The 22,690-nt window shown below is 34.9% G+C and overlaps 1 protein-coding gene across 2 annotated transcripts in view; it reads right to left on the bottom strand.

Moving 5' to 3' along the window:
- The window catches only part of CPNE8 (copine 8), a 205,200-nt gene that overhangs the window by 7,359 nt on the left and 175,151 nt on the right, over window positions 1-22,690 (bottom strand). Inside the window, exons 16-19 of one of the 2 annotated variants that reach the window (XM_047742511.1) lie at window positions 21,992-22,119; window positions 11,205-11,307; window positions 9,628-9,685; window positions 4,360-4,433 (exon numbers count right to left, since the gene is read on the bottom strand). In XM_047742511.1, coding sequence (XP_047598467.1) covers window positions 4,360-4,433; window positions 9,628-9,685; window positions 11,205-11,307; window positions 21,992-22,119 — 363 coding nt within the window. The remainder of the gene's footprint in view (window positions 1-4,359; window positions 4,434-9,627; window positions 9,686-11,204; window positions 11,308-21,991; window positions 22,120-22,690) is intronic. The other variant, XM_047742512.1, reaches the window with a different exon arrangement.

The following is a 22,690-nucleotide window of genomic DNA, read 5'->3' as shown; positions in this document are numbered from 1 at the left end:
TGTACACATTGCTACCTGGGCCTCAGTTTCTTTATTCATAAATTACTACAAGGCAAAAAGTGGCCAGTATTTTTAGGAAGATATAAAGTGGTATGTGAATAAATTGACGAAGAGGGGAAGTTAGTTCAGGTGTGCAGAGAGGGCTTTGTGCAAGGCTATATAATGGAACTTTCAAAATGTAAGATATTAATCAGCACAGATAAAGAAGAGTATTCCAGGTGAAATAAGAGGAAATAAAAACAAGAACAATGGAAATGTGTGATGCAAATACAGCTGGTAGTCCTATTTGTCTAGACAAAGTAGTGTGTATGTGTGTGTTCAGCTAAAGAGGAAGATTGGGGTCAAGTCACAGAAACGCTTAAATGCTATGTTTAGGTTTTAAATCAGTGTTATACATGACTTTTGTTAAGAATTTTAGAATCAGACATTTTAAGGTTAAATCTTCACTCTATTTCTTACCAGCTACATGACTATGGACAAGAAGAATTAAACGTAATTTCTTTTTCTTTTTTTTTTTGTAAAATGTACTAATCAAAATACCTGCATAAAGTCAATTAAAGATTAAGTGAAGCAATACTATAGCTCTTAGCTTGCCCAGCATACAAAAGGAGTTAATAAATGACTCAGTATTATATGAAGAATTGGAAGCCACTTAAGATTTGACACAGTAGGGGCGCCTGGGTGGCTCAGTGGGTTAAGCCGCTGCCTTTGGCTCAGGTCATGATCTCAGAGTCCTGGGATAGAGCCCCGCATCATCGGGCTCTCTGCTCAGCAGGGAGCCTGCTTCCTCCTCTCTCTCTGCCTGCCTCTCTGCCTGCTTGTGATCTCTCTGTCAAATAAATAAATAAAATCTTAAAAAAAAAAAAAGATTTGACACAGTAATGAGAACTCCATTTGCTACCCTCAACTTTCTGCTAAATCTCAGCTACCTTTGGCTTTTGTTATTATTTGCAGCCTTAAGCTTTTGTTTGCCCACTTAAAAAATTTGGGCTCCATTTGCAGTGCATTAACCTGCTTTGCTTCAACATATAAGAAATTGGAAGTAATGAAAAGGTAAGAAAGCCTAAATGGACCCTATTTTCTGATAATATTTTAACCAGCAGTATTTACAGCATCACTTGTGATGGCTTAGATATTTTCTGATGATGGAGATTGACGGTGTTATCCTTGGTGGACTCCTGTGACCCCACTATTCTAAATATTCGAGAGTATTTCTATTCTTGAAAATAGCTCATTTAAAAAACATTCTACTGGATGGTGGAACCTGGAAAACTGTGATGGTGGAATATTTTTATTTTTATTTCTTTTAGAGTGGGGAGGGGCAGAGGGAAAGAGAGAATCCTAAGCTCCACACCCAGTGCAGAGTCCAACTTGGGGCTTGGTCTCACGACCCTGAGATCATGACCTGAGCTGAAATCAAGAGTTAGATGCTTAAACAACTGAAGCCAGCCTGCGCTCACTGGTGATGGTGGAATATTTTTAAAAACTTACTTGAAATGAGGGAGAATGCTAATTCTCCTTCAACACAATGTACTATGTAAACGGTTACCTTGCTTCCTATTGTTAAAAGACCAATCACCATTTAGGAACTTCTCCATGAAATTGGAAAAGGGTCTATCAAATCCCCTTAAAGTGAATGTAGGCATGTAAGTCAAAATGTCACAGTTATTCCAGAGGCTACTAATTCTCTGGGGATGGCTCAGTGGGTTGGAGCCTCTGCCTTTGGCTTGGGTCATGATCCCAGGGTCCTGGGATTGAGCCCTGGGGGGCTCTCTCCTCGGCAGGGAGCCTGCTTCTCCCCCACCCCTCTCTCTGCCTGCCTCTCTGCCTACTTGTGATCTCTGTCAAATAAATAAAATCTTTAAAAACAAAAAATATTTTAATTTCCTATTCAGTATCTATAATATCCAACAACTCTTTCAGTTCAACTTTATGTGGTAGAATCCCTTGAGTATTTAGCTATATCCGCAGGTGTCTTCAGGATTTTTGGGGATCCCAGTGTTACTGTAAGGTGGGAGACTGGTCTCAAGGACTCTGACTTTTAAGAAGGAACATGTTATATGAATATATACCTTATACTGATACATGATAAAGTATTTTCATGTGGTACTCCTCTGAGACTCACAACATCATGAAAAGAGCAGAGATGAAAGAATTTGAAGTCCAGAAATAATGAAATGAAGGCTCAAAGAGATTTACTGACTAGTTCAAGAGCAGAGTGACAATATTATAATTTCACAGATCTGGGTCCAATCTCAATATTCTGCCCAATGTAGTTATCTGCTGAGAGACTAAATACTCTCACAATCAAGGACATTTTTATTTTATAAATGCTAATAGACATGACTGTTGCTTGTCACTAACATAACAGATCATTCCTCTTAAAGGAAACCGTAACAATATGGGCAACCTTAATTATCCCTACAGAAGAAAACAGTAACAAGTTTCCTGTAAGCATTATGATGAAGCTATGAGATATGAGGTTGCCTCTACTGCTTCTGTAAAAATGCATTACAAGAGCAACACAACACATTCCAAAGAACTTCAAATTCATGCTTCTCTTCCGTAATTTGATTTTTTGGAAACTGTGAGTCAGACATTATGAAGAGCTTTTAGATAAAGTGTAATTACTTAGACCCATAATTATGCTAATAAGGTTAAGGTGAATAATCATGTGTCTAATTATGAAACAAAACACCATGGGATACTTAAATAAATGACCACATCATCATGTTCCTTTTCTCAGCTGCTTTTAACCTAATCATTCATGTGTGTGTGCTTTTAATTCTACCAAGAACGTTAGGTTAAAAAGTTTAAATCATACTTAATACTTTTAATTTTTTTCTTTTAAAAAACTGTTATACAGATGTTTCTATTTTAAAATTTAATGTTGCTGCCAAAAAGAACAATGCTTTTTTAAATCTTATTATAGTAACATATTTACAGATTATTTTATATTTCTCCTTCAAAGTATTTTAATCATTTTTTGTTGTCTTTTACTGAGTTCTATTTCAGAAATGTATTTTATCTACATGATCTTACTTAATCTTTACAACAAAGCCAGAGCACTGAAATTTAGAAAGCTCATTCAAGTTTTATCATGGTGAATAATTCGGGACTTGAACTAAATTCTGTAGCATTCCGAATTCTGTGGGATTCTCTTAATGACTTTGGGTGAATGTATGGGTTGTTATTAAGAAGATAATACTGAAGTCCATTGTTTGCTCCTTTAAAACTTTCATAGCATGTGCTAAGGACCTTTGCTTCCCTATTTAAAAAGGTGCAATTCACAGCTGCTTTACCCTTGTAAAAACCTAAAAGATATGGAAACTCTAATATGTAGCCAATTAGTTTAATTAACTGCTTGCGTTCAGTGATAAATTTGAACTATATTGACTGGCTGCTGATTTTTTCTCTTCTATTCACTCCAAGAATAGTAGGTTTTAGTTATGTATTTTTCTCGATTTTAACAAGTATAAATCATATACTACATAAATTGTTATTATTTTATGTTATTACATATAAAATATTATAAGTATTATATATCCTCTTTATATAATTACATTTAAAGTTATATGTAACTTATATTTTTATATAAATTTCTGTATATACATATCATTTTAAGATCTATTTCTCCACCTTTGTAACCATAATCTAGGGAGAAATATATAAATATCTAGTTTTGGTTTGTTACCACTGAATTTAATTACATTGAAATGTAATCAGTTGTCTTTTTTTTAAAAAATATTTTATTTATTTATTTGACAGAGATCACAAGTAGGCAGAGAGACAGGCAGAGAGAGAGGGGGAAGCAGGCTCCCCACTGAGCAGAGAGCCCGATTCGGGGCTTGATCCCAAGACCCTGGGATCATGACCTGGGCTGAAGGCAGAGCTCTAACCCACTGAGCCACCCAGGTGCCCCAGTTGTCTTTTTTTTTCAATTTTTATTTATTTTTTTAATTTCTTTTCAGTGTTCCAGAATTCATTGTTGTAATCAGGTGTCTTAAAAATATATTTAGTCTTTGTTGAGGGCTAAACAATGAATAGGTAAGCATCATTAAAAAGTCTGCTATGTTTCTAGCTTCTAATTTTACCAAAGACCTCAATGATATTTTCTGGTAATATTAAAGTGGGAAAAGACATTAACATTTCTATTTTATATATAGTGAACCTGAAATACAAGAGAGTCACTGGGTACTTATTCTAGGCCCTACTTGCCATGCATCTCATAGACAATCAACTGACTAAATTAAGGAGAACCCGAGAGTCTTGCTTTCAATGTAATTTGTTTATTTTCAAATCAGAGCTGACAGGTTCCTCACAATGAACTAAACAAATAGTTTCCATTAAATTTCTTACCTGTACAATGTCTCTTTCAGCATATTTTCCCCTGGAGGAAACTCTTACATCATCTCCATCCAATTCAACCATTGCTTGAAAATAAAGTAAGATCATTTATCCAGTGCATTTCAACCACGTACTTAAACACTGTAGGCAATAGGAGATCAAGATGTCTGAAGTAGCAATGTGTCCTGTGTCAAGGCAGAAAGCTTGTTGATTCCCCATTCTGCCACAAAACTTAACTGAGTGTAAATTTTATAACTGAAGAAAGCTAGCCAAGCTCCCATGTGATCCTTTGAAAGACATGAGCCAGTGTGGGTATAGCTTCCCATCCTAGAGGTTCTCAGTTCTGGGTTATGTGCTTATGTGACTGATTGGGCAAGTGACGCTAATCCATTAAACTCTTTTTATCTTTCTCATTTAAGAAACTTGGCACTAATCACAGAATCTCCAGTAACAATTTGAACTTTATTCTCATTGAAACTACAACAAAACTATGTATTCATATTGCCCAACTTCTACATTATTAATGGATTTTAAAACAGAGAGGAATTTGCTCTGCCCTACATTGATTGGATAAAGTATGACTTTTTGAACTGTGATACAAATGGACAACTGGTAATAAAGTAATATTATGTTGCAATTAAGAACATTTTCCAGAGTTTATTAAGTTTTCAGTGAGAATTCTCTAAATAATTAATTACATGAGGAATGCTAATTTATGTTTAAAGAATAATTCTATTACTGATAATTCATTTTGTATGCACATGACATTCACCAGACTCCAGAGGGCCACTTGCAATTATAATGTTTGCCTCTTTGCCCTCCAAAAACTACTGCTCAGTCAGAACACAATCCTCACATTTTCATTATTTTCTTCAGTGCTTAGATAATGCATCTGGGTTAAAAACATTGTTTTAAATTTTACTTTTCTACACATATTCATGAGCCAATGTCTGGGTTGAAATAAGTGCTCATAAATGGTAAAGCCACCAGTCAATAATTTGCTTAGATATACAAGTCATAATCTAATAAATGTGTATATTATCAATAACAAGGAAATTAACTTATTTAAAATACAAAAGATCCACAAAACAAATGAGCAAAGGGGAAAAAAGAGAAAGTGACAAAGCAAGAAACAGACTTTTAATGAAAGAGAACAACCTGATGGTTACCAGAAGGGAGTTGGTTTGCGGGGGATGGGTGAAATAGGTGATGGGGATTAAGGAGTGCACCTGTCCAGATGAGCATCAGGTGTAACAGGGAAGTGTTGAATCACTATATGGTACACCTGAAACTAACAGTACATCTTATCTGAACTAACTGGCATTAAGAAGAAGAGGATGAAGAGGAAGAGGAGGAACGAGAAGGAGAAGGAGGAGGAAGGGAAGGAGAAGAAGAAGAAAATTACAAAAGATCTGTTCTTCCGTACTTATTAGGAATGTAAATAAGGAATGTCATTATGCTCATATACCTTCAATAGTTCATTCCTTCCTTTGGTTTTGTATTGCTTTCAAAATTTTCATATGATTTTCATATGATTTTTTCAAAATTTTCATATGATAAATGTACAGCAATAGTGAAATGCCAGCAAGTTCTCCTTTCTTGCAGGAAGTTCTCCTTTACTCTCTAACAGAAAACAAGAATTTGTTGATAATTTGGGTCTCACCTTCCACAATCCTCTACGATCTCCATCAGTCTTAGTGAATGTTTCATTCCAATTAAGAAAAATGACAGTTATCCAGGCAATAATGTATCTGAATGTGACCCTATAAAATATGGCCCACTTTTCAGCATGTCCTTTGGGTTAAAAAGTTGCAGGGAGCAAGAATCGGAGGCTAAACTTTTGAAACCATGGAAAAAAGACACGATGTGGAAATGGTGGAAGGGTCCTGTTCGCCCTTCAGGTTTTCATCTGTGCCACAAGGAGCCTGAGACTGTAAGCCCCAGTTCCCCACAAGTTCCTCTCCTTGGAAAAAAAAAAAACAACAAACCATTGATAAGAGAGAGAATTGCACTTCTTTCTAGCTGTGGGAGACACCATGAAATTAGAACCTCTTCTCTTTCTCACCTTCTACGAACTCAATCAATGCAGGTAACCTGATGCTGCTTTGACTTTTTGCCTTTTATGGATAAAGAAATCCTGCCTTGAGAAACCTTTCTTCTCAATGAAAGTGCTTTACGGAGGAGTGAAAAATCACTGGGGAAAAACTACACAGAAAGTTTTAAGTTGTTCTTATTAAAATACAGTAATAAGACATTTGAATACTCACTAATCTAACAGTTTATTCCAAATTCCTCTACCTTCAAAGAATGGATGACAAGTCTGCCTTTCTTGCCCATGCACACAATGTCTTTCTTATTAAAAGTGTGCAGATGTTGGATTTAGGTGGTTAACTGATAAAATGTGCAAGTTTTATCTCAGTCTTTCCTTATGTCGGTTTCTGTGTGTGATATATAAACTTCCTCTATGGTATATTTGGAAGTGTCAAGAGAAAGGCTCTTCTTGACAGAACAGCACAATCTGAATTTAAGTAACAGATCTTCTATGTGAAACATGAGTATTCTGGCCTTTTCTTATTAGCAATGGAGAGAAGAGAAGTATTTTGAGAGGAGAGAACGAAAAATAGAGAAGCATCTGTGTTTCCTAGTGGAACAGTCTACTTTTTTAATACTGTTGTGGAAGAGTTTCCATCCTATTAAAACTTTAGTCATGGTGAAAACTGAAGGCAGGTGCCGCAGGACCCTAATTCCCTGTCCACATGTTTGCCAGAGGGAAGTGTCACTCTAATTCTCAGGAAGGGATTCTACTGGGAGGGCAAACTTCCCTCTTTGTCTACAATCTTCACTCTCTTTTCCATGTGGAAAAACGATTCATGGGAATACTAAAATGAGAAGGGACTGACTTTGAAATCCCTCTCATTAGGAGCAGCTGATCCTCAGTTTGAATGGAATATTACTCAGCCATCAGAAAGCATGACCCTAACTTTTGCATCACCATGGATAGGACTGGAGGAGATTATGCTAGTGAAATAAGTCGAGCAGAGAGAGTCAATTATCATATGGTTTCACTTATTTGTGGAACATAAGGAATAGCATGGAGGATATTAGGAGAAGAAAGGGAAAAATGAAGGGGGGTGGAAACCATAGTAGGACATGAACCATCAGAGACTATGGACTCTGGGAAACAAACTGAGGGTTTTAGAGGGGAGGAGGTAAGAGGATGGGTAAGCCTGTGATTGGTATTAAGGAGGACATGTGTTGCATGGAGCACTGGGTGTTATATGCAAACAATGAACCATGGAATGCTACATCAAAAACAAATGATGTACTGTATGGTGTCTCACATAACAATAATAAATAAATAAATAAATAAATAAATAAAAATAAATTATCTACCCATAGGGAAAAAAAATGAATGTTAATTTCTCCCTGTGCCATGATTAATAGTCCAAGCTCTGCCCTTGTAGAGAAGAGGCCTGGTGATAAAGCTGAGGTCATTCAACTTTGGCGAAGAAATAGTGACAAATCTGATTCTGTGCAGAGGTTAACCCAAACTCTCAAACACTGCATTGTTAGTAATAACAAGCTTATACTGTGATCTTTGACTGATTCTTACATATTTTTTTTTCCAGTTTGGGAAGTCAGAGAGGAAAAATGATGAATTATCATACCTTAAAACCCTAGTAAATAATTCATTGGGAACCAAAGAAATGAAGACAATAAACAGCTGTGGCAGTTGGATGAGGGTAGTACCTGCTGCTCTGAACAGAAATATACGAGCAGAAATAGACGCCAGGAAGGATCAGTGGCTCTGTATTCATACATGATGTGTGCAGGCTCTTGAGGAATGAGTGACTGAGGTTAGGTCATATATCTAACAACAGACTTCCAGGATTTGTGGAGACTGGGAAACACCCAGTGAGAGGTGCATCCTTGAGGCAAAAGCAAATCAGTAACCGAAGAAGGCATGAGTCAGTTTACCCTAGCCATCAGTGAAGTTCGAGAATCACGGTCTGTCACTGATCAATGCAGATGATCGAGTACACAAAGCATTAACAAGAAAGATGTCTCTTAGCTTTCCAGACTCCAGAGAAGTTGTCTCAAATCCATGCCTGAAGTACAATGTGAACAATTTGAATATTCAGAGGCTGAGAAAATATTAGCAGAAGCAGCAGCAGTCAGAGCTAAATGACTTTTGCTTTAGACATGGGAAGATTCTAATGGTGCAAAGCATGACCGACCAAGCATGGAAGCGAAGGAGAGGATTTCCAGGGTCAGCAACGTAACAATGTAACAACTATGTAACAACTGTGCCTGTGGTGCTGAGATTGGCAGATCTACACTATCCTTATGGAGGAGGAGCTGGTGGTTCAATGAGAATGATCCCAGTGATGACTGTAGTATAATTAACCATGTATGTGCCTAAATTAACCTCTAATGTACCAAAGGTTGTTCCAAATATTCTAAAGTTATTCTCATTTCCAAAGCCCCAAGCTAAAAGAACTGTCATTGTTAAAGTCAAAACACCTGAAGCAGGTGAATGCTAGGTGATCATGAAGTCACCACAGAGTTCTCTCTGAAAGGAATTCACCAGGTGACTGGGAACAGATTATCCTTAAAGAAGTTTTCCCAGATCACTAGCTACACAAACACCTGTCACTTAATTGGCATCTGAACGAGGCCTAAGCCCAAACTCAGAACTACCTAGTCACTCAATGTAGCATAATTTTATAAAGTGTCATTAAATCTCAGTTCCATTTTCATTTTACTTTGCTCTTTCATATGACAGAACTTATATATTCATAAAGCTAATGTCTATCAACTAGCCAGTGTCTGAAAAACCATTAAAGTAGCATATTATGCTTATGTGTTAACATCTCTCTTCACAACCTAATGGTTTATAAATTTAGGGTTCATCCTCAAAGGTTTTTAGTGAACCCAGAGTGTACTCTGCCTTGTGAACAACTCAATCTATCACCCCGTCAGCCATAAAACATATTATTTTGAGATGCAAACTATCACAAATGGAACAGAAAGCTACATGTTGAATTAATCTACACCAGATAGATAATGTCCTTGTCAGAAGACAGTATTTTCATTTGCTCAACTTAATAGACTTCATTGTGAGATACCTACATTTATGTCTATATGTACATGGACATTATATACATATCCACGTTTATATTCACACTTTTTTACAAGAAAGAGTGATAGGAATCTTAGAGCATAATGAATCAGAGTAAATAAACCCCCAAGGAATATTACTGAAAATCTATTACTCACCATCAAATTCTGCTGGTCCAACACCTACTATAATTATTGACATTGGAAGTTTTGAAGCCTTCAAAGAGAATACACAAATAGTTCACAATTAAGAAATTGAGTTAAGAAATGAGGTTTGAGAAGAATATACTGCTTTGATATTTTTTCAAGATGTTCACTAAAACAAGTTTGAACATATTTAAAATGAACACAGAATATGCTCGACTCTACTCATTCTTTTTGAACTCTCTAGACACACTTATTCAGTGGGACGTTCTCCAGGAATGACCAGTCTTGGACAATATAAAAAATAAAAAAGTATTGCTCATTTGCCTTCACTTGCTATTCTCAGCCAACATCTTCCTAAGCTGACTTTGGCTATCTTTGGTCACTTTATTCATGTACTTACTCCTCTCAAAAATCTTCCAGTTGCTAAATGGGGCAAAAAAGGCACTACAGTTGTGAAACAGTACTACCCTACTCTATCTCATTTACACCCAATGGTAGGAAAAGCAAAAATTCATGGTAAATGAGTGAATACAAATAATAATTACAGGAAGTTATTATAATAATTAATTTGTTTTATTAACTAGCCACAAGATTGTGAGGGATAACGAATATTTGATGTAATAGCATGTTTTCCCATCATATCACTCACACTATGTAATAATTTTAAATAATTTAAAGGTCAGAATGTGAGACCTGGCAACAGAGAGATGGACGGCTGGCATGGCCACATCTACAGCTATAAAGGCCATCAAATTATGAATCATTGTTCCTCACTACATCATGTCCTGCTATTTAAGCCTAAATTATTAAGTTCCTATTTGAAAGTGCACACTAATGCCACAGACCAGAACATAAAGAAAACCAAGATGAATTCTACCAATGTGTCTAGTTAAAAAATAACAAACAAATAAATGTGTAAGCCTTTAGCTCTACTGCTTTTTATGCATAGTTTTTCTAAGAATATGTCTATGATTTTTTTCCACATGCAACTTTTCCCCTCCACCAAACAGCTAATTATATCTTCCCTATGCTATTAATAAGATACGATAAGTAATTCATTCGCGCATCCCATTTTCACTAAATGCCAACCTAGTGTCAAACATTGCTAAACTTGGAATAGCAAGATAAAATATAATTCTATAGAGTCTAATATAGATTTTATAGATTATAGTCTTATAAAGAAGACAAATCAATTAAATAATCTTAAAATAAATAATTGGGAATTCTGACAAGAAGAATGATTTGTGCGTCCAGTCCAGTCCCTTTCAGTTCCATAGAAAAAAAGTTCCATGGAAACAGTTCTATCGAAAAAAAAAAACCTGTCAGTACAGTTCTGTAACTGAAATGTAAATATTAAGAAAAACTCTGTACAAATTGTACAAATCATCCACACCCCTTAGGTTAGTCGTTAAGGATTAATGGTACATATGCATATGAGTTGTCTGGATAGGGTTAAGAATGCCATCAGTTTCAAAGGCATGGGCATTTTGTTTCACTATTAAATCAACCTAAGTAAACTCTGCTTATTCAACCTAAAAAAGCACCATGCTGTCACTTAGCCAGCCCCAAACTGAATGACCCCTACTCACATTGACTATAGACTCCTTGGTTTGAGCCATATCTGAGATAACACCATCCGTCACAATCAGGAGCACAAAATACTGGGAACCGTCTTTTACAGAAGAGGCATATCTAAAGCAATGAAAAGATAAAGAATACCACAGAAAATAAAACAGTTCCTCTGTATGCGATGTCTGCTACATGTAATCGCAACAGTCAACAACGTTTTTTTTTTTTTTTCAACAAACCTTTAATCTCAAGAAAATATTTAAACATATGTTAGGAGTCTATATTATCCAAGCTCTCAAATAATGCGTTTTTTGGAAATAGCACACTAGAATAACAGCAACATAGGCGCATGCCAGCACACGGACATGCCTACCTGCCTTAGAAATTCATTCCCTAATAATAGGCAAGCTGGATGCAGGTATGTTTAACAAGAAAGAATGGATATAGCTTGCAGAAACAGAAATCCTGGCTAAGCAACATTATGTGTATGATCTTCAGTAAATTACTTAAGCTATCTAAATTTTATTTCCTTGCCTTTAAGATCAAGATCACAGCCTTTGTATTGTTAATAAAGAAATTGCACACATGCTACTCAATCTATAATACAGTTTATGAATGGTAGCAATAATCATTAAGTGGTTTTGTTTTGAAATAGACACAGGCGATGGTTGCGCAACATTGTGAATGTGCGGAATGTCACTTCAACATGGTTACTTTTGTTACGTGAATTTCACGTGAATAAAACAAATGCAACAGAAGAAGCACTTCTTGACATATCCATGGTTAAAGTTCTTAATATTTGTTAAACTGATGAAAGATGGAAAAAAGGATACCAAATAAAGACAAAAATTAGGTATATAATAAGAATATATTCTAGTACTTGAAGTTTATCAGAGTTCTCACCAAATAATACTCAATAATTTATAGGAGAATTTTATGAATATTATATTTTATTTTATCAAATTTTTTCCCATTGTGTTCTACATTCTGGGTACCTAGATTATATTATCAACAATATTATTGTTGTATATAATAATATAATATATATGTATAATGTATATAATAATAGTTATATTATCAACAATAATAATTTTGGGGGCACCTGGGTGGCTCAACATTAGCAGTCTTCAGCTGGGGTCACGATCCCAGGGTCCTGGGATCAAGCCCGGTGTCGGGCTCTCTGCTCAGGGGGGAGCCTGCTTCCCCCTCTCTCTTTGCCTGCCTCTCTGCCTACTTGTGATCTCTGTCTGCCAAATAAATAAATAAAATCTTTAAAAAATAATAATGATAATTTTTATGACTTTTAATATGTAATTAGTATGCAGGTCATATCTAGAAATAAGTAAGCATTATGGTACTCTTAGGAGATAATAATCAAGAAGACTTTGGTTTACTTCTGTAAAAATCATTGTGTATTTATAGATGTATGCATATCTATGTATCTATATCTATATATACCTATATCTATGTATCATAGAATCATAAAAAATTAGCATCACAGAAAAACTGGGTTCAAGAACATGGCTACTGATTACCAATAATGCTTCTTCATAACCTGAAGTACCCAAAGGGATCAAGTTTGAACAGATCAGGGCAGACTAATAGCATAATATGTCAGGGCAAAACTTAACTTCTTGAAGAGCAGAATTAACAACCATATGGATAAGAAAAATATATACAATTCTGCCATATTAGAGAAACTAATAATTGCTCATGAAGCTAATAAAATTGTAATTTTATAGACTGATCAAGAGAATAAAGTGGCATGTTCACACCCTACAAAGATAACATGGCACCGGTTCCACAATGTACAGCCAAAAATACTCCCACTACATTCAATAACTGATCTTCAACATCAAGGACTTAGTTTAATGGTAACACAATCAATGAAAAACAATCCCAACCAGATCTGAGACTATTCTATTTCATGATTAACTTTTTTTTGTAATAAAAGAACTCAGATAATCTCTTTCAGGTATTCATTTTTAATTTTTAAGTACCCATTTTTTTTAAAAAAAGCATTTCTTACTGTGCTTCAGAAATACAGGGTTTTATATGTCACGTGATTAATGGCAGGCTATAAATAGTAGTGAGGAAAGCTTCTACGAGTACAAGAGTATGGTTTTTCTGCTTTTCTTACCAAATGATGCTCTTAAAATGGCGAATTTTTACTAGATTTAAAAACAATACAGAAAGTTTAACATTACACATATTTATTTATAAATATCACTTCAAGTGGCTTAACTCTCTGATTTTCTTTGGTGGGGTATTTACTTTTCTCTTTCAACACTTCTGATCATCCATAAAGAAAGTCTCAGTTATTAGTATATTTTTTCCAGCTTTATTGAGGTATAATTGGTACACCAAAAAACCCCACAACTATATAATTGATATATACAGTTTGATGAGTTCAGACAGATGTATAAATTCATGTTGCATTAAAACAATCAAGGTAATAAATATACCACTTCCAAATTTTGTGTCCCTTTGTATGTGTGCACAAGGTAACACACACACACACACACATACACAACTAACATGAAATCTACCCTCGTAACAAATTTTTAAGTGCACAGTATCTTATCGTTACCCATGGACATATCTTGGCTGTTGTGAATAATGCTGTAGACATCTCTTTGAGATCCTGATTTCAATTTTTTTTGGATGCATACTCAGAAGTGGGATTTTTGGTTGCTTTATTTTTATTTTTTGAGGAATCTCTATGCTTTTTTTTTTTTCATAGTGGCTGCACCAATTTAAGATTCCCACCAATTATGCACAAGGGTTCCAATTTCTTCACATTCCGGGCAGCACTTGTTATCTTTTTGACTTTTTAATAATAGCCATGCTAACAAGTGTGCAGTGATAATGATAGTTCGTTGTGGTTCTGATTTGCATTTCCCTGATGATTAGCAATGTTGAGCATTTTGTATATACCTGTTGGCCATTTGTATGCCTTCTTTGAAGAAATGTCTGTGCCAGTCCTTTGCCCATTTTAAAAATCAGATCAGTTGTATTTTTGCTATGGAGTTGTAGGAGCTCCCTATATATTTTGGAAATTAACCCCTTATCAAATAGTTTCAAATATTTTCTCATACTCCAAGGTTGCCTTTTCATCTTGCTGATGGTTTCTTTTGCTGTGTAGGAACTTTATAGTTTGATGTAGTCCCACCTGTCTATTTTTGCTTTTGCTGCTTGTGCTTCTGGCATCATACCCAAGAAATCATTGCCAAGACCAATGTCAAGGTTTTCTCTCTGTTTTATTCTAGGAGGTTTATCGTTTTTGGTCTTATGTTTAATCAACTTTGAGTTAACTTTTTTGAGTGGTAATATAAGGATACAATTTCATTCTTTTTCATGTATATGTCCAGTTTTCCCAACACCATTTATTAAAGAGATTATCCTTTCCCTACCGTGCCTACTTGGCACCCTTGTCAAAGGTCAGTTGGCCACATACCTGCAGGCTTTTCTCTGGGCCTGTCTATGCTGTTCTATTAGTATATATACTTATATTTTATATCAGTGCCTTGATGTTTTAAGAAATACCATCAAGATTTTGCTAGGGATTGCACCAAATCTGTAGAACACTTTGGGTAGTATGGACATTTAAACAATATTAATTTTTCAATTCATAAACATGTCTTTCCATCTGTCTGTGTGCTTTAATTTCTTTCATTGATGTTTCATATTTTTCACTAGAAAAGGCTTTCACTTCCTTGCTTATGTCTATTCTTAAACGTTTTATCTTATTTTTTGGTGCTATTGTAAATGGGATTCTTTTCTTAAGTTTCTTTCAGATAGTTTATTGTTAGTTTATAGAATGCAACTTTTTAATAGGCTGATTATGGTGTCCTACAAATACTGAGTTCATTTATCAGTTCTAATAATAATATTTTTTCTCATCCCTTCATTTCTGGTCGATGTCCTTAAATCCAAGTTGAGTCTCTTGCAGACTACATAGAGCTCGGTTTTGTGATTTTATCCATTCAGCCACTCCATGTCTTTTGATTGCTGTACATTTACATTTTGGTTTACTTTTGATTCACCAGAAAGTATACTTAAGAGAAGGGAGAATATACTCATACTGCCGAAAGAGTTAGGAATAGAGCCTGAAGCAGGTATAGTAAAGTTGGAATTTCTCTTAAGTTTTTTTTTTTATCTTAAAAATTCTTAAGAGTTTTATATTTTATTTTATAAAAAATATGTTTGTATTAATGCTTTATATTTCTTAACTTTAAATGCCGTAGAAAGATACATGAGTTTATTGTGTGACTCTCACTACTGCTAGATACATGAATTTGAAAATAAATTTCATTTTAGTCTTTATCCTCAGAAGCACCAAAAATTAATCTTTTAAGACTTTTCATGGTTTCTAGGGCTTTGCAGTATGTACTAGCATATTGTTGCCCTTTGCAAATAAATCTAAGTTTAAAACAAAATCATATTTTATGCTACCACTTCTTCTAATTAAGTCTATTTTAAAGTACTATATATCTGTAATAAGTAATTAAAATGCTACAGAAATGTGTTAAATAGAAAGTAGAGGCTGATCACATCTCAATCCATCTTCAAGGAGGTAACACTGATATGTAATCTTCAGATTCAAATTATATTTTAAATGTATTAAAGAACCTTCCTGCTTAAAGGAACCTGAGGATGAATCTTTTTGTAAATTGCGTAATTAAAACTCTTATTATTAAAAGCCTGTTAAATGTCTTTTGTCAAATATAGGCAATCTATAATTTATATTTTAATATTACTATGGTAAATCTGCGAGAGAGGTGAACTGTGTCAGGGTTTTGGAATTTAAATGCATTCCCCTGGAGTCCTCATCAAGGAACTTTCTGGGATGGTGTTTATAAGATTCCTAATAGGTTGGTTCAGATTTGTGGGATATTCTCTCAGCTTATTATTAGTTCATAGGGAATAGAGAGGGAAACAAGACAAGGTAAGAAACTGACTCGGGAATGTTTTATTTGAGTAGTTTAATTTTGATATACATAATGAATTAAATCCTAATACTAAATAAAGGGATACATTTAAATATTCCAATACAACATAACATAGTAATTTTTCTGTTACTAAGCTGTTACCCAAACTACTTTGGGCAGTTTAATGAAGTGACTGACTATATCCGCAATCATATGTAGTTTCCTTGCACTTTCTTTTATGTGTGTTTACCTCTGGAATTGAGATAAAAGGGTTTAAGTCTGTAAGGCATCATAACATAGTTACTCGGAGTAAGATTATTCTGTTTGGAATTTTAGCTCCACCACAAATGGCCACTCTTACATATCCATTTTGTTATCAGGAAAATAGGAATAATAACACTACTGACACCTCTTAGAGCTGTTGTGAAGATTAAAAGAAATAGTCCAGATGACATCACTGAGCACATTGCCTGGGATGGATTACGGACTCAAAAATAAAACTTAATTTTAGTTGGTTATCTGGGTCTAGATATGTAGATACAAAAATCTAGTCAATAGGTAGCAACTGATAGAATCCTCTTAAAAAACTGAAATGTGATGGCCTTAAAATAAGTAACTGGTTAAGCACAAGAAACAAATGACTAGTAGTTAGGAAACAAAATATATTATTTAAGTCAAGTGAAGAAAATAGTAAACTTTTCATGACAGCTTGAAAGATCATTGATATTTTCATTGGTATATTAGATTATTTTGAAGTAATAAGCTGGTAAAATATACCACTAAAAATATATTGCAAATATGTTTTGAATGACTTGAAGTTACTGAGGTAGAATTCTAGATGAAGAAAAACCTTTGAAAAAGTGATCTAAACAGGAATGTGAAAATAGTAATTGCCATATCCAAGAGGGCACTGAGGTTAGTCAGGGTTGAGTAAACCCCACTTTATTACAACCACGTCTATATAAACACATGGTTTCCTTAACATGTTTCTTCCTACCATTATTAATTAATGAGATTTAAGCATAGTGTTATAGACATTAGCTCTTTTAATAAATTCATAGATGGAATGGATTTCTCTGATTTTAAATTTGTTTTCAATGTATAACATAATGGTGATATCTATCTTTTGATAGATATGATAGTCTTATGTGTCAGCTTGGTTAAGCTATGGTAGCCAGTTGTTTAGTCAAATGCTAATTAAGGTATTCCTGTGAAGGTATTTTGAAGATATAGTTAATATCTACAATTGGATAATTTTACATAAATGAGATTATCCTCAAAAATGTGGGTGGGCCTCATCCAATCAGTTGAAGCCCTTAATAAAAACTGCCCCCCCAAAAAGGAATTCTTTTTTTTTTTTTTTAAAGATTTTATTAATTTATTTGACAGGCAGAGACGACAAGTAGGCAGAGAGGCAGGCAGAGAGAGGAAGGGAAGCAGGCTCCCTGCTGAGCAGACAGCCCAATTCGGAGCTCTATCCCAGGACCCTGGGATCATGACCTGAGCCTAAGGCAGAGTCTTAATCCACTGAGCCACCCAGGTGCCCCAGAGAAGGAATTCTGACTCAATACTGAAAGGATATAACATCCTTCCTGAGTTTCCACCCTACCAGCTTGCCCTACAAGTTTCTGATTTGCCAGGTCTGCCACTGCATGAACCAATTCTTTAAAATAAATTTATCTATATATCTACATTTATATATCTTATTCTGTTTCTCCTGAGGACCCTTATTGATACAGTAGTTATCAATCACAATGACATTTTCTACAGGTCATTAACATTGACTAAGCATTATCCTTAATAGCTCCTTTAGATATACTATTATAAACTTACTTATTTTATTTTTTTTTTTTAGAGAGAGAGAGAGAGAGCATGCAAGTGGCAGGGGACCACTTAATTTTTTTTTTTTTTAAACCACCAATAAACAAGGATTTATTTGGAAATTTCCAAACCTGCCAGAAGTGGCACTTGTCAAACCCTGGGGTCCACCCTTCTACCAAGCTCTGAAGGGCAGCAACAGTCCTTCCCACCTGCCCCCTCATGTCCCCCTGCCCTCCACCAAGCACGCGTATACCCATACCTCAGGCCATGCCAGAGAACTGGAGGCCCCTCCAAGGCGGCTCTACCACCCTGGGCTCAAGAGGTGGGCTGGCAGGCCTCTGGCGTCCGAGGAGATGATGGTGGCCAGAGCTGCTTGCACAGGTTGAGGAAAAACAGAAGGAGGCACCAAACAGGGCTCCCTGAAAACCCCAACTTACCCCTGTACAAAAAAAGTGGCTCCCACATAGAAAAACCTGCTTCCCACATGGTGCAAATACCCAAAGAAAAGGAAAAACCAGCAGCAAGGCTGGGCTGGTAGGAATGGCAAAGAACTTTGGTTTAGAAAGGCCAGGAAGAGTGTGAGCTGTGCTCCTCTCCCTCCATGGAGCATTAAGCAGCTCCATGCTATCATGGGGCTCAATCTCACAACCCTGAGATCATGACCTGAGCTGAAATCAAGAGTTGGACACTTCACTTAACTAATGGAGCCACCCAAGTGCCCCATTAAAATGTAGTCATAATGCATAGCATACATAAAATTCAATTAAATTAACATGTGTGGATTTATCAGTGAGTGTAAAGTACTGGGCTTCATGCTGGCTTAAAACATATGTATTATAAGTTATATTTTTATCATATTATTACAAATATTAAATATAACTTATAATCTAATTTAAATGTAACTTATAACACTTACGTATATAAATTTAGATACTTATATATTTAATTAAGTCATAATCCCTGTCCTTGGTGGGGAAAAGATCTACATGCAACAACTGAGTCGGATCAAATTAGTGTTTTGATAGAGGTATTCATGTACGACACTTCAGAAACCAGATGTAATGACTCTATGACCAGAGTACAGCACATCCGGGAGAATGTGGAGGGAAATGACGTTGGATGGGTGGTGGTAGTTGGATATTAAAAGTTCTTAAATACCAAACTAAAGTGTTTGAACCGAAATCTGTGACAGGGCATCAGTGGATGTTGAGTGGGATTTTTACGTCTTCTGAAATGCTGTTCCCCAAACAACTCTATGAAAGGAAAACCAGTCAGACAGGAAATTAGACTCAGGGGGTTAGAAAACCTCAAAATAGCAGAGAAAACTTTCAAGTTTCCCAAACATGCTTGTTTCCCAAACAAACCCAAAAGCTTTGGGTCTTTGACTCACAGTATTGTTATCTCAATATTATCTTAAAAGTCAATAGTCTTATCACATAGATCTTATCACATAGATTCCAGTTCTAAAATGAGCATAATTATTATTCTATTTTAATAAAGATTTTTATTTATTTATTTGAGAGAGAAACGGGTGAGAGAGAGAGAGAGAGAGAGAGCACATGCACATGAGTGGGGAGAAGGGACAGAAGGAGAGAGACATGCAGGCTCCCTTCTGAGCAAGAAGCCCGATGTGGGGCTCGATCTCATGACCCTGGGATCATGACCTGAGCCTAAGGCAAACGCTTAACCAACTGAGCCACCCAGGCGGTTGCTTATTATTATTATTATTCTTAAAAAGAAGAACAAGAAGCATTCTTTGAAACATTTATTGAAAACTATTATAAATAACTAAACATTTATCAATATAGAAAACACACTTTTTAAGAAGAAAAAAATCAAACAAATAAAAAAGCAAGGCAATACATTTGTTTTTGACTTTATAAGAATATTTTTCAATGACCACTATCTTAACATATACAGAATTCATTTATTAGATATTTGTTAAGTACTTACCTCCTATATGATGGGCAGGGTGAAACACTAATAAAATGCATTTAAAAGTAACAAAATGGTCAAGGAGTTTTATTTAAACAGGGGTCATACATACTATACTTCTCATGATTTAGAAAAAAACAGTAGCTTGTCTTTTAATTGATAAATATTTTGGATGGTAATTTTGGGTCAGGAAAAAATCACCTGTCTTAATAAAAAGCTTAAAAAATAAAGTAAACGTTATTCTCAAAGATAAAGTAAAAGAGAAAAGCATTTCTTAGAAAGCTTCGTAATAAGAGTAGATACATGGAACTTCAGATCACATTGGAAGGAAAGATGATTCCCCAAAAGCCATATCTTATGTGTTTCTTATTTTCTCTTATTAAAAAATAACAATGAAGAATTATTAGATTACAGATTATTGTCAGAGTCTGACAATTAGCTGTAAACTACCCTTATATCTGAGAATTTTTTTTAAAATGCTGGACAAAACATGAAAAACGGTAATCAAACAATGTTGAGCCTATAGTTTTAGATGGTATATAGAAATGCACCTAGAAATTTTACATCTTGAAGTTTAACTTTAACAGTAGAGATATCCAGGGTAAAAGATACAAAATTAACCAGTAAGCACTCATGAAAACATTTATAATAACCAGCATGAGTTTGCACAAAATAAGTCCTATCATTTTTCCTCTATCTTTTTATAAAAGACAGTGATTTGTATGGTAGTGTGTGAGAGAAAATGAGAGTCAACTATAATTTATTTTGTGATATTATTTTTTAATATTGCTTCATTTGACACCTTCAAAAAACTAGGAAATAGAATACAAATAAGACTATTTACATAGGCTAATACAATTAGCTAGGATATGGTTTTCAAATTATAGGTAATGACCCATTAGTGGATTTTGAAATCAATTTTGTGGGTCAAGACCTGTATTAAGAAAAAAAAAAAAGTAACAGAAAAGAATAGGACAACATAGAAATGAAGAGGAAATAAAGATAAGCATAGTTTTACTTCATAAATAATCTTTTTTTAAAGTTGTTTGTGTCCAGAAATGAGACATGAAATTCCTAACTTAAAACAGACTGTCGGTGAAAATGTTTCAACAACCTGAGCCATAGGGTCACACTGAGAGAATGGTCATCACTGTATCACTGTCAACCTGAGATGGACTTCCATGGAAGAGTTCAACTGGGGTCAGCTCTGGGTACAGGGGTATTTTAGTATAGTGTCTATGTCCCAGATAATGGAAAGTAGAACACATTTAAGTCACTCGTGATGTCCAATATGGAGATGATATAGTACCAGAAACCTTTAAACAGAGAACTGAGGTTTGTTATCTCCTTTAGGCACTGATCAACTTATCCAAATGCAGTATACTTTCAAGTTCTGACTACATATTGGGAAGGATAATACAAAAGCTACATATTTTTCATTTTCAAAATATAAGGCAGTGTTTCAAAGGATCTGCAACTGGGTCAAACTTTTTAGGGATTTTAAAAGTGGTGTCTAATTTATTTATTTATACACTAGTGAAAAAAAAGATAAGCAAACGTGTACAGATTATTACATTTAAAAACTCTTTCCAGAACATGTTAACTGGAGTCATAAGCAATTATATTCTGATCTCCATACTATGTACTATATACAGGTAGAGCTCTGGGAATTTTTAAAATTAGCTATTATATTAATTTCAGAGAGGTTAAAATAATGTGCCCTATATATCACTAAAAGGCTTTAGTTGTCTTCGTAGGTCTCTTATTACTTCCAAGCTACTATGGAATGTGATATTAGATTGAAAGATTCACACTGTTGAGATGATAATCGATCTTGTTATTGCTCTCATGGCTGTCTTTTCAAAGAATAAAACTCTTCTTGGTTGAACAAATACAGAGCCTGATATAACTCAGTGTATATTTTTCAATTGAGATTTTGATGTCAAGTTCTTAGCAACGTGAGCTCAGTGGCGACTCTTCTACCGTTATCTTTTCCCTCACTTTCTTGGAGGTAAATGAGAAGAAAACACCTTTGATTTGTGGAGTTACGGTAACAATACTACTGTAATTTCACTGCAGTCTGGTACACTGGCATATATCCCTTGTCTACTTCTACTTACCTTGCTACATGATTAATTACAGGAGCAAAGTTGGTTGGCCCATACAGTTGTACAGATTTCAGACTCCGATAATAAGCCTCCATGACCCCCTCAATGCCATCACAGTAGGGGTTTTGAGGGTTCCCATTCTGTAGAATTGACAGGCAAAAAAGGAGTAAAAATTAGTAGTGTCTGTGAAGATCAACTGAAAAAGAGGAAAGATTGGTTGACACTCAAAGATGTTTTGGAAGAATGGTCATTTACATAAGAGTAAAAAATAATAAATTACATGGTCAACAATAGATGACAATGTATTATAAAAATTGTGATATGATGAATCTAATATATAAGCATTAAAAATTGATACCCTCCAGAAGAAGAACCACAGAATACTCTAAATAATCTTGAGAAGCTGAATATCACAACATTCTATAATTAATGTGTTCATTATACACGTCTATGTACGTGCAGAGATGAATGTATAAAAACCCCGATAAGAAGCAAATAAAATATTAACAGTGGTTAAATCAGGATGGCTCCATATAACTGGTGACTTTCATTTCATGTTTTAAACTGTTCAATATTTCCCAAGTTTTCTGTAGTGACATCTATTAAAATCAAGAAAAAAAAATCACTATCCATTCAGTTCTAAATTATAGATGGAAAAATAGAAAATATCTGCCACATGCATATTTTCGGGTCACAACTGATAACCCCAAG

The sequence above is a fragment of the Lutra lutra genome, chromosome 8 (assembly GCF_902655055.1).
Source record: "Lutra lutra chromosome 8, mLutLut1.2, whole genome shotgun sequence".
Classification (NCBI taxonomy): Eukaryota; Metazoa; Chordata; class Mammalia; order Carnivora; family Mustelidae; genus Lutra; species Lutra lutra.
Note: the sequence above shows the minus strand (reverse complement) of the source record. Positions and strands in the feature narration are given on the sequence as shown.